The 25,771-nt window shown below is 48.0% G+C and overlaps 1 protein-coding gene across 2 annotated transcripts in view; it reads right to left on the reverse strand.

Moving 5' to 3' along the window:
• Positions 1–25,771, reverse strand: part of ASAP1 (ArfGAP with SH3 domain, ankyrin repeat and PH domain 1) — a 354,817-nt gene that overhangs the window by 308,120 nt on the left and 20,926 nt on the right. For both annotated transcript variants that reach the window (XM_088457891.1, XM_088457887.1), the window contains exon 2: positions 7,266–7,352. In XM_088457891.1, coding sequence (XP_088314017.1) covers positions 7,266–7,324 — 59 coding nt within the window. In that variant the 5' untranslated portion in view covers positions 7,325–7,352. The remainder of the gene's footprint in view (positions 1–7,265; positions 7,353–25,771) is intronic.

A 25,771-nucleotide genomic window follows, 5' to 3' on the forward strand; every position in this document is an offset into this window, starting at 1 on the left:
AGTGGCTACATGAATACCAAAATAACGTTATTTAAGGAAAATGTCCTTAAAAACGTTATTTTAGTGTTGATGAATAGGCCTATCAGTCCCTGCTTTGGGGATAGGGCATCGCCAGGCTGTAGTTGCTGATAGCGACAGCTACAGCGGGCGGAACGGTGAGGCGAACTGCCCGTTCATACATGCCCTGCCGATCGGCGCTGCTATCTTGTAGATAAGCAGCACCGATAATGACAGGGGCGCATAGAGCCCCTGTCATTTACCGCCAACCCTCCCGATCATACGCTTCGGCGGTTCATACATCTCCCCCACTGGCCGATCAATTGATCGGCCAATATATCTGCCAGTGTGTACCCAGCATAACTGTCATTTTTCAAACACAGGGGGCGGGATGTATCAAAGCTTACCGACGCGGTCTAAGCTCTGGTATGGCGGTGCTGACTTCATCGGGTTTCTTTACATAAAGTTAACGTGAAAAGTAGTTCCGCCTCCCTTGTTATATACGTGCAGCCGCTTGTCTCATCAGCTGTGTATGCAGCATCGCGGGAGTTCAATGACACTCTATGTAAAGATACCGATGAAGTCAGCACCGCCATACGAGAGCTTAGACTGCGTCGGTAAGCTTTGATACATCCCGCCCAGGGGCCATATCTTCTGTGTTAAGTGTCTTACTGAATACTAAAAAAAACTGTAATTAAGGAAAATGTCCTTAAAAACATTATTTTAGTGTTGATGAATAGGCCCCAGAGCCTATAAAATGACAGTTAGGAGCTGATTGGTTGGTACTTTATCTCTCCATTTTATCTCTCTCCGAGCTTTATTAAATCTCCCCCTGGGGATGCAATCGGGAAGCCGGCTGACTTAAGCCCAACAGCCGGCTTCCCGACTGTTATCCCGGCGAGGGTTAAATGACAGGCGTCTAAAGCCTGTCATTTTTCCGACGCTGGGAGACCGGCGCCCGGCATCCCGATCGAAGAGATGCCGGGCGCCGCGAGCGGACAGCCACGGGGGGTGGGGTTAGGTTTAGGGCTCCGGGGGGGGGGGGGGGACTTAGGGTTAGGCACCCCCCCGAGAGGGTTAGGGTTAGGCTAGGGGGAGGGAGGGTTAGGCACCCCTGGGGGAAGGTTAGGTTTAGGCAGCGGGGAAGGGGGGTTAGGTTTAGGCACTTAGAGGGGGGATTAGGGTTAGGCACATTGGGGGAGGTTAGGCAACCCTAAGGAGGGTTAGGTTAGGTTAGTAAGTACTCACCTACGGACGATTGGGATTTCCAGCGCTGTCGGGCTGCCGCTGCCGGGATCTCTTCATTTGTCTGCCTGCTGCTGCCGGGATTCGAACTTCCGGCCATGCGGCCGGCGGGATTTCATACCGCTTCCCTCCCCCTGAGACCCCCACTTTGAGCGTCTTCAGGTACTGTAATACCGCTTGGCAGGTGCATGTTTTCAGTTTTCTGTCTGGGTATCCAATGTGAGCGAATAAGCGTCTGTGTCAGCAACCACTTCAGCGACACTCCCATAACATTGATCACTGCACATTGTGAGGCACATGTATACACCAGGCTTGCCTACCCTCCCGATTTGGCCGGGAGCCTCCCGATTTTCGGGTGCCGCTCCCGGCCCCCCGGAAAGGCAGGCAAGCCTCCCGGAAGTCTCTGACCCTCCCTACCTCCCCCCTGAAACAACTAGAAACCCCCGCAGCAGGGGGGGCTGGTGACGCGATTCGCGCTGAATCGCGTCATCATGGCCCTGCCCCCTGCTTCACCACACCGAAAATAATGCCATTGTGAAGAGGGGGCGGAGCCACGATTGCGCGATCGTGCGGCCCCGCCCCCGGCTCCACCCCCAATGAGAAACAACCTGACCGCCCCCGGCTCCACCCCCAATGGCCGGCCCCGCCCCCCGCTGTTAGCCGACAATCCGCTCCCTCCCGGAAGGCTGGAGCTGATTGCCGGCAAGTATGGTATACACCAGGGAAGGGCTTCATAGCGGCATTTGCATAAAGTCACGGATGTGCGACCTTCAAAAGACGCGACACGGACGCTACAACATCAAACAAATGTCTATGTAGTAATAATCATCCTGCAATACAGTAGTTTGCGGACATGAAGTAATAGAGGTGGAACTGAGATTAGCCCCACTAGTGCCAGCCATGCCCAAAGTGCCAAGTGACCCAGGGGCTCAGTCGCCAGATCTCCTACAGGGATAATTCTGCCTAACTTATTTTTAGGGTGCATTTTACATTATGTTTATATACATCTTAAATATGCCTTCTAGGGCTATAATACATTAATGTTATTTATACACGAACAGCAAGTCTGTAGAAAAAAAAAAGTTAATAAATAATTAGTGAGTGAATAGATAAAAGGAATGATTAATTATGAAAGGGTCTACTCTTCCTGGCTGATTCAAATCCCACTTGTGTTTCCCCCTTGCCTTGCAGTCATCTGTTGAATCACTGAGCTAAACGAGCTTCTCTTTTGTGAACATAACACCGGCGATCCAGCTCCTTCTCCGGAGACCTCTTTGGCTAAGTAGTTTTTAAAATGTGCAGAATATGCAGAGTGTGCAGTAATGTCAGCATCTAAATATTGTAGCTTTGCTTCTCATGTGTACTGACAATTATGGCTATAAGTAGGAGTATTGATTGCTGCATCAATCTGTTGCTCCAGAAATCTCTGTTTAGTCATTTAAAATTGAATAAAACCTAGAGATTGCTGCAAAGCCTTGGGAAGGGCTAGGCAGCGGAAGCCACTGCCTTAAGGTGCCCATACACGGGACGATAAAGCAGGCGATCCGACTGATTGGTGTGATTTGCCTGCTATATCGCACCGTGTATGGCCCTGTTATCGGGCCGAGCTCGCTCCCGCTGGGTCGTACATCGCACCCCCTGATATCTCTGCAGGACCATAGGATCAGGGGATGCGATCCCATACATTGCTATGCAGGTGAGACAGGAGGGGGCCGGAATATCGGGCGGTCGGCCACCTGATTGCACTGTGTGTGCGGACCGCCTGATATGTCGGACGACGGATCCACTGTCGCCTCACACGGTGTATGGGGGCCTTTAGACACGGTATGCAGTCGGGAAGCCGGTGGACCTAATCCCGACAGCCGGCTTCCCGACTGCTTAATGCCGGCGAGGGTTAAATGACAGGCGTCTAAATTGAAATGCCTGTCATTTTACCGATGCCGGGAGACCGGCGCCCGGCATCCCGATCGAAGGGATGCCCGGTGCCGAGCGCGGATAGCCGCGTGGGGAGGGAGGGTTAGGTTTAGGGCTTCGGGGGGGGGGAATGACTTAGAGTTAGGCTCCCCCCCTGGAGATTAGGTTTAGGCTAGGGGGGAGTTAGGGTTAGGCACCCCCAGGGGGGACTTAGGGTTAGGCACCCCCAGGGGGGACAGGGTTAGGCACCCCCCTTGGGGACTTAGGTTTAGGCTGTGGGGAAGGGGGGGTTAGGTTTAGGCACTTAGAGGGGGGATTAGAGTTAGGCACTGGGGGGAAGGTTAGGGTTAGGCACCCCTAAGGAAGGTTAGGGTTATGGGAGGGATTAGTCTATACTTACCTTAGGGACGATCAGGATTTTCACCCATGTCGGGCAGCCGCTGTCGGGATTCCGGCGGTAAATCATAACGATTCCTTAGGCACACCAAAGCTAAAGTCTGCAGGTCCAGTACTGAATGCTACAAATGTTTATCTGTCCCATCTAGTAGACCGCTAGAGATGAGGAAAGTTGCGAAAAACCGTGCATGCATGAGATTTTGCAGCAGAATCTGCCATTTCACCAAGGTGTTGATGCCTATTTTTTTGCCATTGCACTGAATGGCATTTAGCTGAACCTCTATGAGTAGAACCGGGACATTGGTGGTAACTTCATTTTTCCATGTGGTGTGGTTCCGGCAGGTCTGGGAACACTCAGGGGTACATTCACTAAAAGGGGGGGGTTGGAGGCGTTTTCAACCTGCCGTTTTCACCTACGAACCGACAGATTTACTAATTGGCGGTTTGGATGGCTTTTAAACCCGCTGGCAATGGATGACAGGTTAAAAATGGCTAAACCACTGGAAAAAAACTGCCAGGAAACCGATGCATCAATACATACTGATTTCCCTCGTTGAAAATGTATTAGGAATCCTCCCACTCTTATTGGTTATATAACTGAAACAGCGCCCCCTGACCTGTGGTGCCCTGTGCGATGGCACTGGCCGCACTACCCTAGCTACGACCCTGGTTACATAGCTCAAACAATTGTTTCAGCCATCTCAACAGTCGAAACTGCTTGTATTGTATGGCAGTGTTTTTCAGGTGTTCTCTTCAGGCAGTTCCGCTTGATAAATCTGGCTGTTCCTATTCTATAATAATGGAAAATAGGAACGGTGATGTGTTTTAAGGTGGTTTCTAAACGTTTGAGTTTCTGGCGGCCTTTCAGCGCTTCTGCCTTTAGTAAATCTAGCAGCTTCAAAACGAACAGAAAAATGCCAGAAAACCAGCGGTTTTATCAAACCAACCTTTAGTAAATCATCTTTTGGGGTCTACTGTCATTTATGATGGAGAAAAGTGCAATATTTCACCATTGTCGTAGATAGGGTGGGTGCAGGGGACTCACTGCACCTCCAGCTGACAATCAGCACCTATGCTGTTTGGACACACTCGCTACACATTTCTTTTTTACTGACCCTACACTTTAGGGTTCCCAGCAGCGTTGAGGACGTGATGTAATAACGTTGCAAAGCTGCCTGTCAGAGGCCGGAGGAGCATCTATATTCCACTGCAGAGGGCTGGAGTGCCTGCGGAGCAGAGGCAAAAAGAAACTGGAAGATCATGAGTTGATGGCATGCATGAGGTAAGGTAACTTGTAGGGATGGCCATCGACCTTCGATGTTTTTAAAACATTGATGGTTGTTGGCCGATGTTAATCAGTTTTACCATTGGTGGCAGAGAACCAATGGTCGTCTGCCATCGATGGATGAGTGGAAGCCAATGTCTTTTTTTTTTCCATGGCAGGACGGAGATTAACCCCGCCCCCCTACTGTAGTTAAGCCCCGCCTCCATTTTTGACAGGCCCACAGGCCGACGTGCCCCAGCAGAAGTGACCATCAAGGGGGTGCAAACCATCAATGGTTCACCATAGATTTTTTTTTTTGTGTGCAATTGATGGTAATCACTGATGAGCTCATCGATGGTAAACATCGATGGACACCCCATCGTTGGCCATACCTAGTAACTTGTGCACTCATGTTTGTTTGGGGGGGTTTGATGTGAGAACACAGAATACAGCATAGAGACTGGTGTGGGGGAGAGAGAACAATAAAAAAAGATGGGGGGTGAAGGGCACAGAACAGAAATGAGGGGTGTACACTATGGGGAATGGCACAATACTGGAAATACAGTCTCTTTGAGGGGGAGGGACATAGAACATAATACAGATCATATTTGCCGACATTCTGGGCGCAGCCAGGTTGGCAGAGCAGGGGGGGGGGGGCGTCATGACCGCGGCATAGGGGGATGTATGGTGGGGGGCCATTGGGGGCGGAGTAGGGATGTGACTGCGCAATTGCGTCTTCATGGGCCCACCCTCGCTAGACTCACCAGAGTTTACCGACGTTGTGAAGCAGGGGGCGGGGCCATGATGACACAATTTGGTGCAAGTCGCGTCATCCCCCACTGGGGTGTTTGTGGCGGTGCGGAGGGCTCAGGGGGCTACGTGGCCGGTCGGGAGACTTGCCTGCTTTTCCGGGCAGCCAGGTTTTCCGAGCGCCGACAGAATGTCATGAGCCTGAAATAGCCGGCAAGTATGATACAGATCAAACAGGTGAGTGGGGAGAACAATATACAGGATCCTGGGGGTCTGATGGACCTTATAATGGGCACGTGCAAAACGGGCCTGGGGAACCCTATTTTATATGTTCGCTCCCCCTGACACCAAAACCTGGCTCCACCACTGCTTTTCACTGTCAAAGCAGAATGAGGCAAACATTAAATGAAATAAATGCTTTAATCTCTTACTTAATAAGGCAATTAGGCAGGATTCCAAAATGCCATCTTAATCAAGGTCTGACCTATTGTATGTAAGGTGACAGTACGCACCCTACATAGGGCAAAGGGTCCTATTTATAGCAGTACAACCAAATTTCCGCCCTGTTAATTAGCATCACTTATTACTACTTCTTACAGCAATAAGAGGCGCCTTTTTTGAACCTATTAATAGTGAAAGTCATGTCGAGACAGTGCATCCTAAGGGGGACAGTCCCAGTGATGACCGCACGCCACTGAGGGCTCTTTTGCTGCTTGCTGAAGGCAGTGGCAAAAGGGTGAACTTCCGGGCGCAGACCTGGCATCTTTATTGCTCATGTGCGTCCATCGTTCAGTGCACACGCTCAGACACATTAGAGGAAGGAAGGGGAGGAGCATCTGGTGGTGCTTTAAACATAGATTAGACCTGACAGCGCCAAAAATAAGGGGTCTTTTTACTAAGCAGTGTTAGGAGTCAGTGTGAAAAGTGATAAGGTGCCAGCCAATCAGCTCCCAACTGTCATCTCACAGGCTGTGTTTAAAAAATGACAGTTGGGAGCTGATTGGCTGGCACCTTATCACTTTTTACTCTACCTCCTAACACTGCTTAGTAAATAGACTCCTAAGACTTTCGGATCTTGATAAATCCTATTGAGAATTACGCGGAATGTGGTATTTTGCATATCGCAGTTGACTCCTCCATTAGTCTGGTGGGGCTGTTGCTATTTAGCTCTGCTACTTAGATTTTGTCTAAGCTAAGCTCTGCTGAAACAGTAAGTTACACATAATTTAAGGCTTGATAAATTGCAACAACATGATAATTGCTGTCAAAAATTTGCATTTTTACAAAAAACTAAAAAAAATAGGGTATTTTGGCCTATAATAAATCTGCCATTAGCAGAGGAAGAATTACAGCAATAAAGACCATAGTGATATTTGTCCAAACAGTAAAAATATATATATATATTTTTTCATTTTTCACTGTAAGAAGACGATGATCTATCTCTTATTACAGCAGTGTTAACAGGAACAACACATTACGTTATGTTGTGTATACTGACCTAGTAACATCACTGTTGGTATTTATGATTGAACGCCACGGGAAGAGCACGCTACATTATTACCCTAAGCTACGCATTCTCAGGAGAGATGTCGTTTTTTCCTGAGTGCTGAAATGGATTAATGGACCATTATTCGTGGCTGGATTTCGGTATATTTCATAGGCTGTAAATAATCATTATTTGAAATAAGAGGTCACCTACCGAGTCCATAATGAGTCTCTAGAAGAAAAACTCGAGAGCCGAGAAGCTGACGATCGCATGTCTCAGCTGTCACCGCCAGCAAATTACCTGCAGCAGAAAAGCAAGAAAAGCTTATTACACAATAGCTCCAAATGATGGCAATTTGCTCGTTCTCATGTAATTCACTGTACGCAACTAGCAAACACAACAAATGACTCACTATATTTAGCAGGGTTCATGTTTCACTAAGCACAATTAGGGGGAGATTTATCAAAGCTTGGAGAGAGATGACGTACCAACCAATCAGCGCCTGTCATTTTTCAAACACAGCCTGAGTTGGGAGCTGATTGGTTGGTACTTTATTGCTCTCCATCTTTCTCCAAGTTTTGATTAATCTCCCCCCTGAGTTACAAATACGTTTGTCATTAGCTCAAACAGTTTTTAAATCCACCACCTACACGGTAACATGGCTGTGTGTGGAACTTTGGGTACACAGAAGACCAGTAGGGGGCTGGGTTGGTGCTGTATATTTTGTCGACAGTCATTATTTAGACACCATAATGTCAACAAGTACATTATGTCGACATGCCAGAATGTCGATAAATCACACTGTTGACTTGCAAAATGTCGACACTGACAAAATGTTCACAATGTAGGCAACCATGGTGGACCAGTGGCAGATTTTACCTAGGGGCTACAGCCCCCTTCCCCCCCCAGTAAAATCCACCACCCACAGGGGCTGCCTAGCAGTGGCGGTGAATTCCCATTGGAAGCGCTTCCTGCTAATAAAAGCCAGACAGGCAGCCACATGGAGAGGTGATTTCACCCCCGGGACTGTCAGTCCGGACTGCAATAGCAGACAGGCTTGGGGTCTATTTACTAAGCCCTGGATGAAGATAAAGTGAACGAAGATAAAGCACCAGCCAATCAGCTCCTAACTGCCATCTCACAGGCTGGGTATGAAAAATGTCATAGGAGCTGGTTGGCTAGTACTTTATCTCCATTCACTTTATCTGCATCCAAGGCTTAGTAAATACTAAACAGAGCCCAGAGTGCTTCCTATGGAAAGCTATTCGCCTACTATTACGGCAGCTCAGTCTGGCTTCTTGGGGCTGCAGCTGATGCAGTCCCTAGCAGCCAGCCTGTTTTCTAGCACCGCTGGAATTAAGCCACGTCCTGGATTTAAGCCCCACCCCCAAACAGTCCAGAATTAAGCCACGCCCCCGGTGATGTCAGTCCTCAATCACCTGGAGGGCAGGGAGCAGGGAAGAGGAGATCATGATGCAGACCCCGCCCCCCAGCCAGACAGGCAAGGAGCAGCCGCTGGTGTAGACCTTTGACAGTCGACATTGTGATTGTCGACAACATGACCGCATACCGGCTGCATAACCGTGGAAGAAGATCCGTGTTGTAGGCAGATTTCTTCCGGTTTTACATATTTTTTTTTTTCAATTTGGTTGCGGGTGGCAGATTTCAGCCTGGCAGCGGGAGCCGTGGCAGTGGCCACACGTAGTACAGGGACAGGGCCCACTAGCTCCCACGTTTTTTACACCATGCATCTTTACTTGCGCCTGTTCTTACTGCCTGTCATACGGATTAGCATGGCGAGACGGGATTGTGAGATTATTTGGGTGATGTTCAGACTTTGCTGCAACTTGGGCATTTTAGAAAAAGAAAGCAAACGTATGCTCGGTTGCTACGGGCAACACCACCTTTTTAATTTGCACCAGTTTTAGGAATTTTTGCCTATTAGGCTTTACTGGCTGAAATAGTCTAATTGAATCCATATTAGGAGGGTTTTGCTCTCATGGGAGCTTCTCGGATCCTTTTTACCCAGATTTTTTTGGACCTCACCTTGGAGGTGCCCATAGCTGCTGCTCAGCCGTTACTTGTACTGGAATACCTTAAGGATAGTTTAGTTGCTTTTATTACACTTAATATCCCGATGCGATCGTAGCTCCGCACAGAACGCAACTGCGAAAATATGCTTCCAATGCTTACCCCAGGATCGAGACTCCCACCGCTGCCTTCTCATGCCTGTCCAATGTCGCGCTCCTGCGCAATGGCTAAATTATGCACGCCCACGAAACTGCGTTTTGACAATGAGACACGCCTGCGTTTGCCTAACCGCCCCTCCGCTACTTCCCCCAAATGCTGACCACCTGATACTCACTTTACGAACGTAATCACAAGGCAATGGCTGTGTGTGTGCAGTGTGGCGTTCGCACATGCACAATAGCAAACAATCACTCGATCTACGAAAATATTGTCATTGCGTCCGCTGCTGAATCAGCCCCAATGAGAGGTACAATAATGGATAAAAAAATAAGTGGGAAAGCGAGCAAGGTGCCATAGAGGGTATAACAAGCAACACTGGCAGACTGGGGATCAGTATGAGATACCGCCGGGCCTATGTCAAATCCAGACCCTGGAAGACCGGCAGCAGTGATGATCCCGACAGCTAAAAAGGTAAGTATAACTAACCCTACTCCCCCCCCTATCCCTAAACCTCCTTTAGGGGTGCCTTACTCTAACCTCCCCTCCTAGTGCCTAAACCTAACCCCCCCCTCGTCCCCTAGCCTAACCCTTCTGGGGGGGGAATTGCCTAACCCTAAGTGACCCCGGCAGCCCCTAACCTAACCCCCCTCGGCTTCATGCACAGATCTAAAATAAATCAGAGATTTGCGTGAATATCGCTCCAACATAAATCTCTAAACCAGCCCCATAGTGCAGTACTGTACCTCTGGTGCACCCCTCCCAAATAATAATGTATTTAAGAACCCAGAAATAGTAAAATATGGCCAATAAAGACCATTCACTCATATTTGCCGACATTCAGCTCCCTCCTTCCGGGAGCTGAATGTCTGCATCTAGCGGTGGGCAGGGGGGGGCGTGGCCGGGCAATGACGAAGTATTGGGGGCAGGGGCGTGACCATGTGATCGCATCATTGTGGCCCCTATTCACATTGCCAAAATTTACGGCATTGCGAGGCACGGGGCGGGGCCAAAAATCCACCTGCCGCAACCACCCGCATTCTAGAATACACCTGCCGCACACTTGGGAACATCTCCGGAATCAATTTTGCTAGTTTAGAACTTTGTCCCCTAATATATATTTTTATTCACCCCCAAACTTAAAGTACCTTTTTTGGGGTGACCAGAGGTTTTTTTTTTAAAAAAGATGGTTGACACACAATACCTTAGGTGGACATTACGAGGGCTGTATTACATGATGAAAACTTATCCCCGTTTTTTAACAAAGACTTTTTTTGCACCTGCGAAAAGTCTTTGAAATTGAATATGAAGATAATTGAAACAGGGCGAAAATGACGTCATCTTCAATAAATTATCGCCGATAGCGGACTTTCCCCCCCATATTGAATATGGCCCTATATAGTTATTTGTTTTCTCCATATAATTATGTAAACTGTAGACTGTATTTATGTAATTATGTATGTATGTGAATTTGTGTGTAACAGTTTGTGTGTTGTAAATTGTTGTATGTTTTTTTTCTAACGTACAGCGCAGTGGAACACCCGTGATGCCATTTAAATAAAAGATAATTATAGCTAAACAACACATTTCTTTCATATTTATTAAACAATATTTGCAGGATATCCCCTGAAAACACCCCCTGAAAACACCCGTCTTCTGCTGATACTGCAGTGGCGTCACTATGGGGGTGCGGACCGCACCGGGTACCACCATCCAAAGGGGCGAAACCAAAATATCAGAGCAGCTGTACTATTTTGGTGTCACCCCCTCCAATGGTGTTAACAAGCAGTGGTGACACTGTGCTGGGAGGCTGCCCAGTAGCTCCCGGAGCGCTAGGCAAGCGTCCACCGTGACACGAACGGGGATGTGACATATGGCCACGCCTCCAAAACATCATATGACTATCCACAAGAATAAGAACATGACCCCTTTTGCGCATGCGCAACTGCAGCGCAAGCAATAAGTCTTCCGTGGCGACTCCGGGTCATACCAACCTCAGTGACACCCCTGGGGTACCCTCAAATATCAAGGTGTCTATGGGGGCTGCTATGCATTCAGATCGAACAATGTGATTGCATTAGCCTATAGTAGGTGTATGCAGTCGGCATCCCGACTGTCTAACCCCGGCAAGTGTCTAATGACCGGCGTCGAAATCTTGACACCTGTTATTAGACCTATGCCGGGAGCCCGACACCCGGCTTATCGATCGAAGGTAAGCCGGGCGTCGACAGCCGCTCGGGGGAAGGGTTAGGTTAGGGGCTCCCGGGGGGGACTTAGGGTTAGGCACCCCCTGGGGAGGTTAGGGTTAGGCTAAGTGAAAGGGGGGTTAGGGTTAGGCACCCCCGGGGAGAGGTTAGGGGTAGGCACCACCCCGGGAGACTTAGGGTTAGGCTGCGGGGAAGGGGGCTTAGGTTTAGGCACCCCTAAGGGAGGGTTAGGGGGGAGGTTAGGTTAGTAAATAGAAAAAATACTCACCTGTCGGGATCTTCACTGCCGGGCTTCCGCTGCCATGCTGCCGGCGGCAAATCATACAGATTCCATAGTAGGCTACGGGCTATTGTACCAGGGATTTTTCCCCCCCCCCCTCCCGACTCATGCGCCAGCCAATGGCCGTGCACAAACTCTTAACCATACTTGTGCACACTCTCCCACAATGGCCAGTAGGCTCCCAACAATTGGGCAAGACTCCTGGAAGTGGCTGCCACCCATCCCCAGCTGTCTACTTACTGGCTGAAGTGGGCAGTCCAGGTGACTAATGACGTGATTCACGCTGAATTGCATCATCGTAGCCATGCCCCATACTGTGCAATGCTGGTAATCTCTGTGTTGTATAGCAGGGCACATGGACATGATGACGAGATCGCGCCACCACGCCCCTCACACTGCCTCCTACTCTACGCCCCTGTTACACACCTTATGTCGCATCATGCCCCCCCCCGCAATGCCCCGGAGGGAGCAGCCAGAAAGTCAGCAACTATGCTTGAACTAGGAAGTAGTGTGACAGATATTGGAGCCTACTACCCAGCAAGAGCTTATCACTGACTTCAAGTGACAATTACAATTTTTACTTTGTTAATTTAGGTATTAAAAATTAAATATGCCCCTAACTGGCATATTTATCAATATTATATTTTTACTAAAATATTGTGAAAACTGGTGGTTTCCTTTCACATTATTATATAACTTAAATTTACCAAAGGGCTTTTGGAGCAGTTTTTAAAAAAAACAAAACTCCTCCAAGCCCTTAAATTTGCATTCTTTTACTAAGCAGATCGCATTCCCCTTACCTGTAGTGGGAATTTCCGTCTCTTTCAGATTTACTAAAAGAAAATGTGAAAAAATACAGTGAGGGAGCCCTGTGATATTCCCCCTCTCCCCTCCTCCTGTTTCACCTACTCTAGCTCAGCCTACCTGCTGAAGGGGAAATTAGAGCCCAGAGTAGGCTACTGTGATCAGCCATGTAAGTCTGATAGACCACAGGCTGATCAAAGTAAAAAAAAAAATTTGAATAAAAAAAAATAATAATAACACTTACCTGAACCATACATGCCTACCCTCCCAATTTTTGCGGCTCATGATTTTTTGGGTAGCCCCCCCACCCCCCCGGAAGGGTAGGCATTTCTCCCACATTCTGCCCACTTCCTAGGGAAGATTGCAGAATGGGGAGAATTTCCGCTGGGATCGCGGATTCCCGTGTACGGGGCGGGGCTTAATGACGCGATTATCCATCAATTGTGTCATTTAGCCGCACCCCCTATATAAATTTAAGCCAATCGCAACAATTTACCACAAAGGGGGCAGGGCTTAATGACGTGACCCTTCAGGCTCCGTCCCCAACACAGCCCACCTGCTTGTCCTCCCCAGGCTTCTCCCGGGGAGCACAAGCAAAATGTTGGGACTGTCAATGAGTATTTTATTCACATTAATGGGGAGATCTCCATGGTTGAACCGTGGTTCTACCAATCACACACAGAGATGTTGATCCCAGTGTGATACCCCCACAGGTATTGTACAAGTGTGGTGTGGTGTGATGTCTTTCAATCATACCAGGTTAGGATAGATTTCTTGGTTTCTCTTGGTTGCTCAGAGAGGTAAGGAGGGATGTACAGGCATAGAAGTTACTAATTTTTCTTCAAATTAGTGTTTCAGTTTATTACAGAATAAATAGTGCAGATTTGATTCACAACAATCTATAATCCTAGCAGTTGTGCATTAACAAATAAATTACCCGCCCAACAAAATGGATATTTTATTGTACTGAACACTGGAATGACTGAGTACTCTTTGCATCTAGATGAAGCAGAAAACTAAAATGTTATTGCAAAAAACATGCATATTGTAGCAGATTGATATGCAACTGTTTACATTAAATATGGTGTTACCCATCATACCCCAATACGAACAAGACTAAAACAACAATTTACCCTTAAAGTATATTCAGAACGTAGTATTCTTATTTACCCAAGTAAAGTTACTGCAGGCATGTAAATGACTGTTAGTAATAAAGTTCAGCGCTCTTTGTAGAGTGAGTGCACTTTCCGTTGCCCAGGTTAGTTTAATTGACAAATAACTATTCCTTTATGGCAATAGTTATGGGGATAGCGTGTGAGGTTGTGTTTGCAGGTGTTTCACAGACCTCGCTCCTTTCAGCTGCTCCAGACTTCCATAAGATCAGGGGTGTATCTACCCATTGGCCAGGATGGCACTCGCCAGGGGCGCCGGCTAAAGGGGGGGCGCCATCCGACAGTGCCACCAGCAGCCAATGGGTGAACTACCCCAGGGGCTTGAACTAGCCCCGCTAGTCCCCCGGGACCCACAAGTGTAGGGCAGACCGCAGTGAGAGCAGTCTGCCCTACACAGTAATAAACAGCCATCAGACAGACTCTCATTGGCTGCTGCGTCCACAGAGGGAGTCGGCTGGAGCTCACTCATGAGCTCCGTCTCCTGGCTTCCCCCACAGCGAGTGATGAGAGAGACGTCATGACGTCTCTCCCATCCCATAGTGCAGAGCGAGAGCGGGCCCGGAGAACTGGTCAGCGGTGGTCGTTGGCAGGAGCGGGGATCAGGTAAGTTGTTTTATTTTTTCTGTCTGTGTGTGTTTTTTTCTGGCACAGCATGGAGGGGGGAAGAGTGTGGCTACTAGGGGCACTTTATGGGGGGGGGGTGGCCACTACTGGGGGCATGTTATGGGGGGGATGGCTGCTACTGGGGGCACTGTATAGGGGGACTACTACTGGGGCACTGTATAGAGGGGACTACTACTGGAGGCACTGCATAGGGGGGACTACTACTGGGGGCAATGCACAATGCATAAGGGGAACTACTACTGTGAGGACTACTACTGGGGGCACTTCCTGAAATTATGGGGGGAGGGGGGCACCAGTCCATTACCTTGCCAAGGGCGCTCGGATCCCTAGATACACCCCTGCATAAGATAGTTGTATAATGACGCTGTTTGTCTGTCCGTTTAGCCAGTCACGGCGATCAGTTACCGGGAAGAACCGCTGAGAATCGGGTAACACACACCCTGCAGCTCTGCTCCCACTGGCCGTTACCTCACCTCAGCGCAGCCACCAACTGTCAGTTTCTCTAGTTCAATCCTTGACCCTGTCACAGTACAGGTTGAGTCTCCCATATCCAAAATGCTTGGGACCAGGGGTATTTTGGATATCGGAATATTCCGTATTTTGGAATAATTGCAGACCATAATGAGATATCTTGGGAATGGGACCCAAATCTAAACACAGAATGTATTTATGTTTTATACACACCTTATACACACAGCCTGCAGGTCATTTTATACAACATTTTTTATAATTTTGAGCATCAAAAAAAGTTTGTGTACATACATAAAATTCATTTATGTTTCATAGACACCTTACACACAGAGCCTGAATGTTATTTTACACTGTATTTTAATAATTTTGTGCTTTAAACAAACTTTATGTACATTGAACCATCAGAAAGCAAAGGTTTCACTTTCTCATTCATGCTAAAAGTATTCCGTATTTCGGTAAATTTGGATATGGGAGACTCAACCTGTACTCACTGTCTCCTAATGTCTACCGCCGCTGAGAAAGCCAGTGCAAAGAGTTCCTGAACCTCAATGAAAACAGTTATATAATGGCCTGTATTAGACAGTGGCAGGAAGCAGATTATTACTTAACATTTATGTAGGGTCTTGATGAGGTGCCCAGTGGCGTAACTACTGCCCCCGCAGCGCCCGTGGTGGCTTGGAGGCACTGGGTAGCTTGGGGGAGACGGGGGCAGTAGTTACGCCACTCAGTGGCGGAACTCCCGTAACTACGGAGGGGGCAGGGGGTGCGGTCGCACCCCCTGCACCCTCCATCTGCAGGGCGCCCGCTGAGTGTGTACCAGTGGGCGCCCGACTCCTATTCAAACCCTCTGCGGTAGCCGGGTTCCGGGTCCCGCAGTCATGACGTCACTCCCATAGTGCCGAGGAGCGGACGCCGGGGACGGAGCTCAGGAGTGAGTTCCGTCTTCCGGGTCCCGCAGAGCACTATGGGAGTGACGTCATGACGTCACTCCCATAGTGCCGAGGAGCGGACGCCGGGGTATGGATGGCGGCAGCACTGGAGCGGGGATAAAGGTAAGTGTTTGTTTTTTTTGCATGTGTTTGTGTGCGCGCAGGGGGGAGCAACTACAGAGGGCTAACTACTGGGGGCAACTACAGGGGGCTCACTACAGGGGGCAACTATTGGGGGCTCACTACTGGGGGCAACCACAGGGGGCAACTACAGAGGCAACTACTGGAAGGGGCACAACTACAGGGGGCACTAGTTGAAGGGGCACAACTACAAGGGGCACTGCATATGGGCACAACTACAGGGGGCACTACTTTAAAGGGCACAATTACAGGGGCCCCTGCATAATGGGCACTACTACAGGTGGCATTGCATAAGAGGCACTAGTATAGGGGGCATTGCATATGGGGCACAACTACAGGGGGCACTACTTTAATGGGCACCACTACAGGGGGCCCTGCATAATGGGCACTACTACCGGGGCATTGCATAAGGGGCACTATTACAGGGGGCATTGCATAAGGGGCACTAGTATAGGGTGCATTGCATATGGGGCACAACTACAGGGGACACTACTTTAATGGGCACAACTAAAGGGGGCTCTGCATAATGGGCACTACTACAGGGGACATTGCATAAGGGGCACTATTACAGGGGGCATTGCATAAGGGGCACTAGTATAGGGGGCATTGCATTTTGGGGCACAACTACAGGGGGCACTGTATAAGGGGCACTAACTTGAGACACACAGTTTACAGGTTATAAACTATGTTCCCAATAATCTGGTTCTACGCGGACATAAAAACTGTGCAACCTGTCTTGAGCTGAGGTGACAGACTGGCAGGAGCAGAGAGGAGGGTTGGTGAAGTAGATCTGTCAGGGTGGGATGTAATGGGCATTACTGTTTGGCATAATGTGTATTTGGCAATGTGCTCTTAGGGGCATTACTGTGTATGCGGCATTACTGTGTGGCATAATGTGTTGAATGTGGCATTACAATGTGGCATGTGAAATTGGGACATTACAGCATGGCATAAATTTGTTATAAGGGTTTTACTGTATGTCATTATGTGTTATATGTGGCATTATTGTGTGGCATGTGTAAGGGGCATTGCTGTGTGGCATAATGTGTTATAAGTGGCATTACTTAGTGTGTCATAATGTGTAAGGCACGTTGCTGTATTATGTAACAACACATCTTAAACGTCATCCTTGCGTGTGTTTGATCTTTGGGCAGGGGGGGGGCACCTGAAGCTTTTTTGGCTTGGGGGAGCAAATTTTCTAGTTATGCCACTGGAGGTGCCACACCAGTGCTGGAAGTCCTGCAGTCCGGTAAGATGTGTCCCCAGCAGGACACATCTTACTGGACTGTTCCCAGCGGTGGGTGATGCTGGATGCGAACTGGGTGCAGCTTGCGAACCGGTGGCCCTTTGGATTTGGCCCTTCACTGGGCAGAGAAGTTAGTTCGGCGGCGGTGGGCGGATGAGGCAGACGCCATGGGAAGAGCTCCGGCAGCCCTGGAAGAGGCCAGAAGACGCCGGGCTCAAGACAGAAGAGCTCCGGTGACAGTGTCGCTGGCCAGGGCGTGTAGGCTATACCATTAATTCCTACCTAGACCACCATGTTGTCAGGTACTAGGCCCGTGAGGTAATTAGGGGGGGGGTGCATTTATTCCTTTGCCCTGGGCACCAAACCTTCTAGTTATGCCAATGAAAAAGGCTAAGGCATCCATATGCATGCCATCTGAGGTGCATTTTGGTCCTATACGGACTGGTCTGGGATTGAAGAGTGCTTGCAAGTGCGGCCAAAGTACAGTAAGCATGTGTTCATGCAGCATGTATCCCACGCTGACAGCGAGAAAAACACAGATGCGCTCGTTTGGAGTTACAGGTTGAGTCTTCCATATCGAAAATGCTTGGGAGCAGTGGTGTTTTGGATATCAGATTTTTCCGGATTTTGGAATATTTGCATACCATACTGAGATTTCTTGGGAATGGGACCCAATCTAAGCACAGAATGCATTTATGTTTCATATACACCTTATACACACAGCCTGAAGGTAAACTTATACAATATTTATAATAAGTTTGTGCCTTAAACAAAGTTTGTGTACAGTGAACCATCAGAAAGCAAAGGTGTCACCATCTCAGTCATGTATTTCGGGATATTTGGATGTGGGAGACTCAACCTGTATATCATTTGTGTAAAATGCAAACTGAGGATGACGATGATCACCGGCCTCTTCTGATTGGCTGAATGTGTGCTGCAATCTGCTCGTATTACTACAGAGAAATTAGCAATCGCTTCGCAGGAATAAATTATGTTTCCAAAAGGTCTTTTAAAGGGGACGGGGCACGGGCAGGGTCGGACTGGCCCACAGGGGTACAGGGGAAACCCCCGGCGGGCCCCAGTGCCTGAGGGCCCACCCCCTTCTTTAAGGATCAGGTTCCACACTGTGCACTTGAATTATGCTGGACAGGACTATTGTGTATTTTCTACAATGCATTGCTGTTATTAATCTGGTACATTATTATGCATTCACTAGCAGTATTTACTATATATATGTATATATTTAAAGGGACCCAAACCCCCTCTGGAGGCTGGCCACACCCCTAAGTATGGGCCCCTATCACTGCATTCCCCCGGTGGGCCCTTCATGCCCCAGTCCGACACTGGGCACGGGCGAGCATTGATTGGAGCTGAATGAAGACTTTAATGGTGATTTTGCATCTTGGTCTAATTTCCCTTTACATGGTGAAAGCGTCTTTATCAGTTATAATAACACTTCCCCGGTCATGTACTATATTGAGGATGAATTGTGTATTATATTTTTAGCATTTCTCACCATCACTGTGAAGCTACATCCCCTGGCATAAACCAGACGCATGAGCTACTATTTACTCCTGGAGTAAACCAGATGCACACTGTGGCCCTGATTCAGGCCCGCTCGCTGCCGGAGGCAGCTCGCAGGTCTGAAGGGCGTTTTTTTTTTTTTGTGTCCGGTCTTCTGGCTGCTCGCTAAGCTGTGGGTGACCACCTACAGCTTTTGCGAGCGGCCAGGTGATGGTCGCGACCATCGGGCTTGTGATGAGACCCTTGTGGTAGGGTCTCGTCTGCCGCAAGCCCCAATGAACTTCCGGCTCTAATAGAGCCGGAAGCTCACTACTGACATCACTCGTGATTTCAGTAGGGCCGCCCACAAACGGCAGGCGTTCCTTCAGGAACGCCTCCGTTTGTCCAGCCACGCCCCCCACCCCGCCTACAAAACGGGGAGAGCTGTCGATCAACATCGACAGCCGCCCCGTTTGTAGCGAGCCCCAGAGCGAGTGAATTTCTCACTTGCTCTGGGGCGCGCGCGTGCGCAATGCAGATACATCGACCCGCTTGCTAGCGCATAGCGCTTGCTAGCGGATCTGAATCAGGCCCTGTATGCATTGTCGCCCTACACAGCGCTTGGGTCAGGTGCTTGATTCCGACCAGCATCCTACCTGTGTGGAGTCTGATATAAATGCTGCAATATTCTCTGCGCCATGGTGGTGCTACTCATATAAACAATAGTAATTACTGAATTGTATATGCCCTACTGTTATCTCAAACTTCTGTGCTTCTTGCCAATGTATTTACATACTGTACTAGGAAGAGATGTTTAATTGCATTGGCCTTAGACACAACGCAGCGCAGCTCTGTCCTGCAGATTGGATTCAACTGTATCTTCAAAGCAGACTCAAAATAAAATCTGCACCAGACCTCCACATCTACTATCTGTCATCATTGAATCTTTACCGTATCATCTAATGTCTCACGTTTCCTGTTCATTTACATTGTAAACTGATACAGTATGATCAGGTAAATAAATGTCTTGTTTTGGTATATATTTGTGGTTTTGTCTCATCACAGTTTCCTTTAATATACAGCTCTGCAAAATGTTTAATGTGTTACTCAAACACAAACTACTGTACGGAAACCCCAAAGACTGTAGTAACGTTACAGTAAACTGTCAACATAACCTACATTAACCTGAAACTCTCTTATATATGGGGGAGATTTAATAGAGCTTGGAGAGAGATAAAATTGGAGATAAATAGCACCAACCAATCAGCTCCTGTCATTTTTCAAACACAGCCTGTAAAGTGACAGTTAGGAGCTGATTGGTTGGTGCTATTTATCCCCAATTTTATTTCTCTCCAAGCTTTATTAAATCTCCCCCTTAGTCCAGTCTATTAAATAAATACTATGATAATGTGTCGCTATCTCTTGGGGGCCTATTCATTAAGGCAAACGGGCCCGTTACAAAAGCGGAAACAGCAGTATAGGTATGTTTTAGGTAATGGTACACACTCATCTTTGGGGGTAAATTTACTAAAGTGAGAGTTTTTAGAAGTGAGTTTTTAAAGAGATGTTGCCCATAGCAACCAATCAGATTCTACTTAACATTTAACTAGCACCTTGTAGAAGATAATAGCTAGAATCTGGCTGGTTACATGTAATGTAAAAAGTGTAGATCTCTGCACTATTATATTTGTCTGAGAAGATCGATGTGAATGAAACACAAATAACACAATATATAAAAAATTGATTTTACTAATATTTGTTCAGTTGACCGGTCAATATAAATGAACAATATAAATAGAACAATCACATAAACTAAATTGTTACAAAATGTGTTAAACACAATAAACCAATGTATTAAAAAAAAGATCGCTGGAGGAGGTGGATCAAAAAAATTGTAAGATATTAATATCATCCAATTGAAAACGTGGGCTATTCCTTAGAAATCTACACCTGCATAAATTATATTTAGTAAAATTAATTTCTTATATATTGTGTTATTTGTGTTTCATTCACATCGATCTTCTCAGATATATATAATTATAATAGCGCAGAGATCTACACTTTTTACATTCTCAGATACGCCTGGTCCCCAGGTGTCTATTTGTGCTGCCACAAGCACATTGAGTTTTTCTGCTGCTAATGTAATGTGGATACTATGCGGACTTATACTTCTTTTTTATTTGGTTAAACATCTCACTTATAAATCATATTTAAATAGCGCTGGGTTTTGTTTCTTCTTTATTGTACACAACATCTCTTTTAAAACTCACTTCTAAAAACTCTCACTTTAGTAAATTTACCCCTTGGAGTCCAGATGTGGGGCTGTTGTGAGCTAGAGTTTGACTGCATTGACCTTATACCCCTCCAGTCACATTTGAACTCTGGTTACTAGTAGCGGTGAGAAAGCTCTTCACTGCCCGGCGGCCAGGCATAAACCACCGCAGCAGCGGTACTTCATTGCCAGTCTCTCTGTTGCCTCCAGCCATCACTTCCTTCAGGGACAGGAGTACCGTGCCCATGGACCCCCACAGCGTGGCCATGCGATAACAGCGGATTGAATACCATTTAAGGGTACATAGGGGGTCACCCAGAGCGCTCGCAAACCGACTCGATGTTGCCCCACTGGGCATGTGCACGACGGAGCCGGCTCCGTCGTGCGCATGCGCGAGACCCGGCTAGCGACGGACGCTCCGTCGCTAGGGGTCTCGCAGCAGACGGGGCGAGCTGTCGATGGTGAGTGACAGCTCGATGGTGAGTGACAGCTCACCCCGTTTGGGAGGCGGGCAGGGGGCGTGCCTGCCCAAACGGAGGCGTTCCCTCTGGAACGCTTGCCGTTTGGGGGTGGCCCCACTGACATCATTGCTGATGTCAGTGGGGAACTTCCTGCTCGAACAGAGCAGGAAGCTCCCTGGGGCTTACGAGTGCCCAGACCCTACCCTAGGGTCTGGTCGTAAGCCTCGATGGTCTTGACCATCGCGACCATCACCCATGTCGGTCGCTAGAGCTGTGAGTGTTAACCCACAGCTTAGCGACCGACAAGGAGGCGGTCGTTCAGGATGCAAGCGGCCGCCCTGATTCAGTGCGACTGCTTGCAACTAATGACCGCCTCTGAATGAGGGCCATAGTATGTTGGCTCATATGGACCGAGGAAACCAGGGCCGTAACTAGGGTGGTGCGACCTGTGCCATGACACAGTGCACCGCAGGGCAGGGGGCGCTGTTTGAGCCTGTCAGTTTTCAGCTTCCTCTTCTTTTATCCCCAGCATCTCCTGGCCTCCCCTATCTCTTCCCTGACCCTTCCCCATGAGGCCATGGCCCTTTTTTTGCAGGTGCATTATCTAATGTCCCTATTTAAAAAATGGGTGGGGGGCGCCAATTCTTTCTCTGGCACAGGGCACCAAACAGTCTGATTGCGGCTCTGGAGGGAACTATTTCATTAGGAGTTCTATTGGACATTAGTAGTGCATTAGCTGGGACGCCAGTATCTGATTGACCTTGCACATAAACAGCTGCTGACTAATCCACCGCCTTGCTTAGCTTTACACTCTGTAAATTTGAAATGGTAACATATCCGCTACATGCTTGCTAACCAGACAAACAAACTAACAACTAAGTTGCGTACTTGCTAATAACTATACAGAAACCTGGTGGCAAAGTATGGATTCTGAATAGTGTAATATGATATATCCTAGAAGTCTTTTTGGTTCCTATACATTTTTTATGCATTCTTACATATATGTGTATCATCGTTTACACGGGAGTAGGGAGCTGAATGTCGGCAAGGATGATGTAATGTCAGTTTGGGGCTGGTTAACGGTTTGGCATAGGGACCCCACACTGTGGGCCTGATTCAGAGCCGCTCGTAAGCGGCCGCTCGTTCGCTCCAAGCGATGTTTGCCCAACTGCGCATGCGTACGGTTCGTTATACACATGCGCAAACCAGTCAGTGCGGTCGAAATTCATGTGCTTGCAAAATAGCGAATGCCTGATAATTTGAGTGACAGGAGTAGGCGTATGTGGGTGGTAACGGGGGAAGGTGCTTGAAAACGGAGAGTGGAGATCCGAACGCAGGCATGCTTAAAGGTCAAAACGGGCGTTTTATGGGTGTACATAATTAAAACAGCAGCGTCATTGACCACGTCACTGGATTATTTTATAGCCAGAACTGCTCGCAAAATTGTGGTAGCAAAAACCAACCCCAAGAATAGCGAGCAGTTCATACCCTGGTCGATGTACTCGATTAATCTAATAAATAGCGGACATGACGTAGGATGTGAGCTGCCAGGGGGCGTATTTTTTAAAAAAACGACCGCAAGTTTTGTTCGCTCGTTCAGACCTGGAGGCGTGAACAGACCGCAAAGAGCGAACGGTTGATTTGAATAGCCACCCCTATTTTCTGGACGAGCGAGCGCTAATTGTGTCCGGCTCTGAATCAGGCCCTGTGTCTCACAGTGACCTGTACAGTGCTTCACCCAAACCCGCAAGTCTATTGTTTGGGTGGGTGGTGGGTTTGCTAGTGGTTTTCAAAACCCCAGCTTCATAATTATGGGGTTTCTATTCTAATCTTTCTATTGGCCAAAACATTGATGGTGCTTTGATATTCAACTCTGTTCTTTTCTATTGTAAGTATACTTTGTACATTCCGCCGCTTACTGAATTTAGCCCATTGTCTTACAGACTCCCTAAGAAAAAAAAATCTGGTTTACTTCCAAGAATAATGTATAAAGTTGTTTCCTATTTGCAGATGAGTCTGACTTATCTAAACAGACATTCTAGTGATCCCTTCCACGGTCGCTGAGCTGGAGGGGCAGCGCGCTGGATGCAGGATATAAATGCAGAGAAAATCGTCTGCCTCTGTTATTTCTGCACTCCGGCGAGCCGGTCTGAATTATTCAGAGGCCAGATCTGGTTACTGTGAGATCATAAACATGGCACGTGTCCACTCAGGCCTCTGGGTTTTTTTTTCGCAAATGAAAAAAAAAACAACTGTAATTTGTCGATGCTGCTCTCTCTGTCATGTCAGACTGCGACCAGGAACGAAAATGCCGACACCGCAGCTCATCCCGATCGCAGGTTCAGCTGCCCGTAGCTGCATCAGCTTTCATGCGATTGACTTAACATACATTTGTGATCAGAGAATGTCAGTACCGCCCATGATCGCATTGCAAAATGCAATCATAGCACCCGGATGTATCATCCGGCACATGTAGGGACATGTGAACCCCTGAAAATGGCTGTTTTTGGGGATTATACCTCAAATATTCAATGATAAATGGGCCCCAAGTTGTGGTGGTATGATCGGATTTTGTAAAAATAATCAGAATAGGACGGGGCGATTGTTTCACCCGTAAAGTGGCTGTAATTTCATGATTAGAGGGCCTGATTCAGACACGGCCGCAAGCGCTTAGCGCTCGCAACCGGGTCGATGGTGGCCCACAGCGCATGCGCAAGACCCGGGTAGCGACGGGCACTCCGTATCTCCGGGTCTCGCAACAAAGGGGACGAGCTGTTGATGTTGAGTGACAGCTCGTCCCCTTTGGTGGGCGGGTCGGGGGGGTGGCTGCCCAAACGGAGGCGTTCCCATGAGAACGCCTGTCGTTTGGGGGTGGAGAGATTCCGGCACTGTTAGAGCCGAAATCTCTCTGGGGCTTGCCGCCACGAGACCCTACCACAAGGGTCTTGTCGCAAGCCCGATGGTCGCGATGGTCTTGACCATCGCGACCATCATCATGGCCGCTCGCTGTAGCTGTGGGTGGTCACCCACAGCTATTTGAGAGGCCAGGAGGCCATTCTAAAAAAAAAAGCCCGGCCCTGATTCAGGCTGAGTGCAATTTGTGCTATGGATAAACATCAAGAATGCTAAAGATGGTTCCCACTCATTTTAGGAATTCCAGGAGTTCAATAGGTCCCCATCTGCTGCTTGCTGGCATTTGGATTTGGCAGCGGACAGGGTTTGATGACATGTCATGTACCGGGGGGGGGGAAATTTGGGGAGTGCACTAAAATTGCCCTATCTCCTATAGGGAGGACTATGCACTTGCAGTTCTATGGAAACAAAAAAATGTTTTTATCAGGACGACAATGCCATCTGTAATGTTTCCAGGGCCACGCTGGACTGGCATACAGAAAATTTGGCAACCCCTATGGGCTGGCCAGCTCAGAGTCCAGATCTTAACCGAGTTGAGAACCTCTGGGACGAATTAGAGTGAGTGCATTCTAGGGTGCATTTTAGGCCGACTTGACCTTCTTCAGTATCATAGTTGGTCACTGTACATAAGGTGGAATGGCAAAACATACCGCATGCTGTTATTATTATTATCCTTTATATGGCGCCACAAGTGTTCCACAGCACCTTACAAAGTACATAAACAAATTGTTGACAAGCGACTTACAGAACAATACAATACAGGACCAGGACATGGATAATATATATTGCAACATTAGCGACCATAACACCCAGATAAGCAAAAGAGTATAAGCAACCAAGTGTTAGGTGCCCTAGTGGTGAGTAAGAAGTAGATGAAACTAAAGTAGGGAGAAGCACAAGAGGGTAGAGGGCCCTGCTCATAAGAGCTTACATTCTAAAAGGGAGGGGAAGACAAACAGGTTTGACACAGATGGGGTAGATGGGGAGGAAGGAGCATGTAGCAGGGAGTTAGAATGATAGCTGGAAGGCTTTGATGAAGTAGTGGGTCTTGAGAGCCTATTTGAAGGATTGCAAAGAGGTGGAGAGTCTGATGGGCAGTGGGAGAGAGTTCCAGAGGTGGGGAGCAGTACGGGCAAAATCTTGAGGTGGGAGTGGGAGGAAGTAATCAGTTGGCATGAAAGGCGGCAGGCATTAGTTGAACGAAGACAGCGGAGAGTAGAGTGAAGGGAGATGAGATCAGAGATGTATATGGGAGAAGATTGGGTGAGGGCTTTGTAAGCGAGTGTTAGAACTTTAAATTGAGTTCTAAAAGGGAAGGGGAGTCAGTGGAGGGCTTGTAGGAGAGGGGAGGCAGATGTAGAGCATTTGGAGAGAAAGATAATCTATGCAGCAGCATTAAGAACAGACTGGAGAGGGGAGGGAAGGGATTTGGGGAGGCCAGATAGGAGGAGGTTACAGTAGTCCAATCTGGAGATTACCAGTGAGTGTATGAGGGTTTTAGAAGCATCC

This window comes from Taudactylus pleione, unplaced genomic scaffold, assembly GCF_031769625.1.
Source record: "Taudactylus pleione unplaced genomic scaffold, aTauple2 ptg000791l, whole genome shotgun sequence".
Taxonomy (NCBI): Eukaryota; Metazoa; Chordata; class Amphibia; order Anura; family Myobatrachidae; genus Taudactylus; species Taudactylus pleione.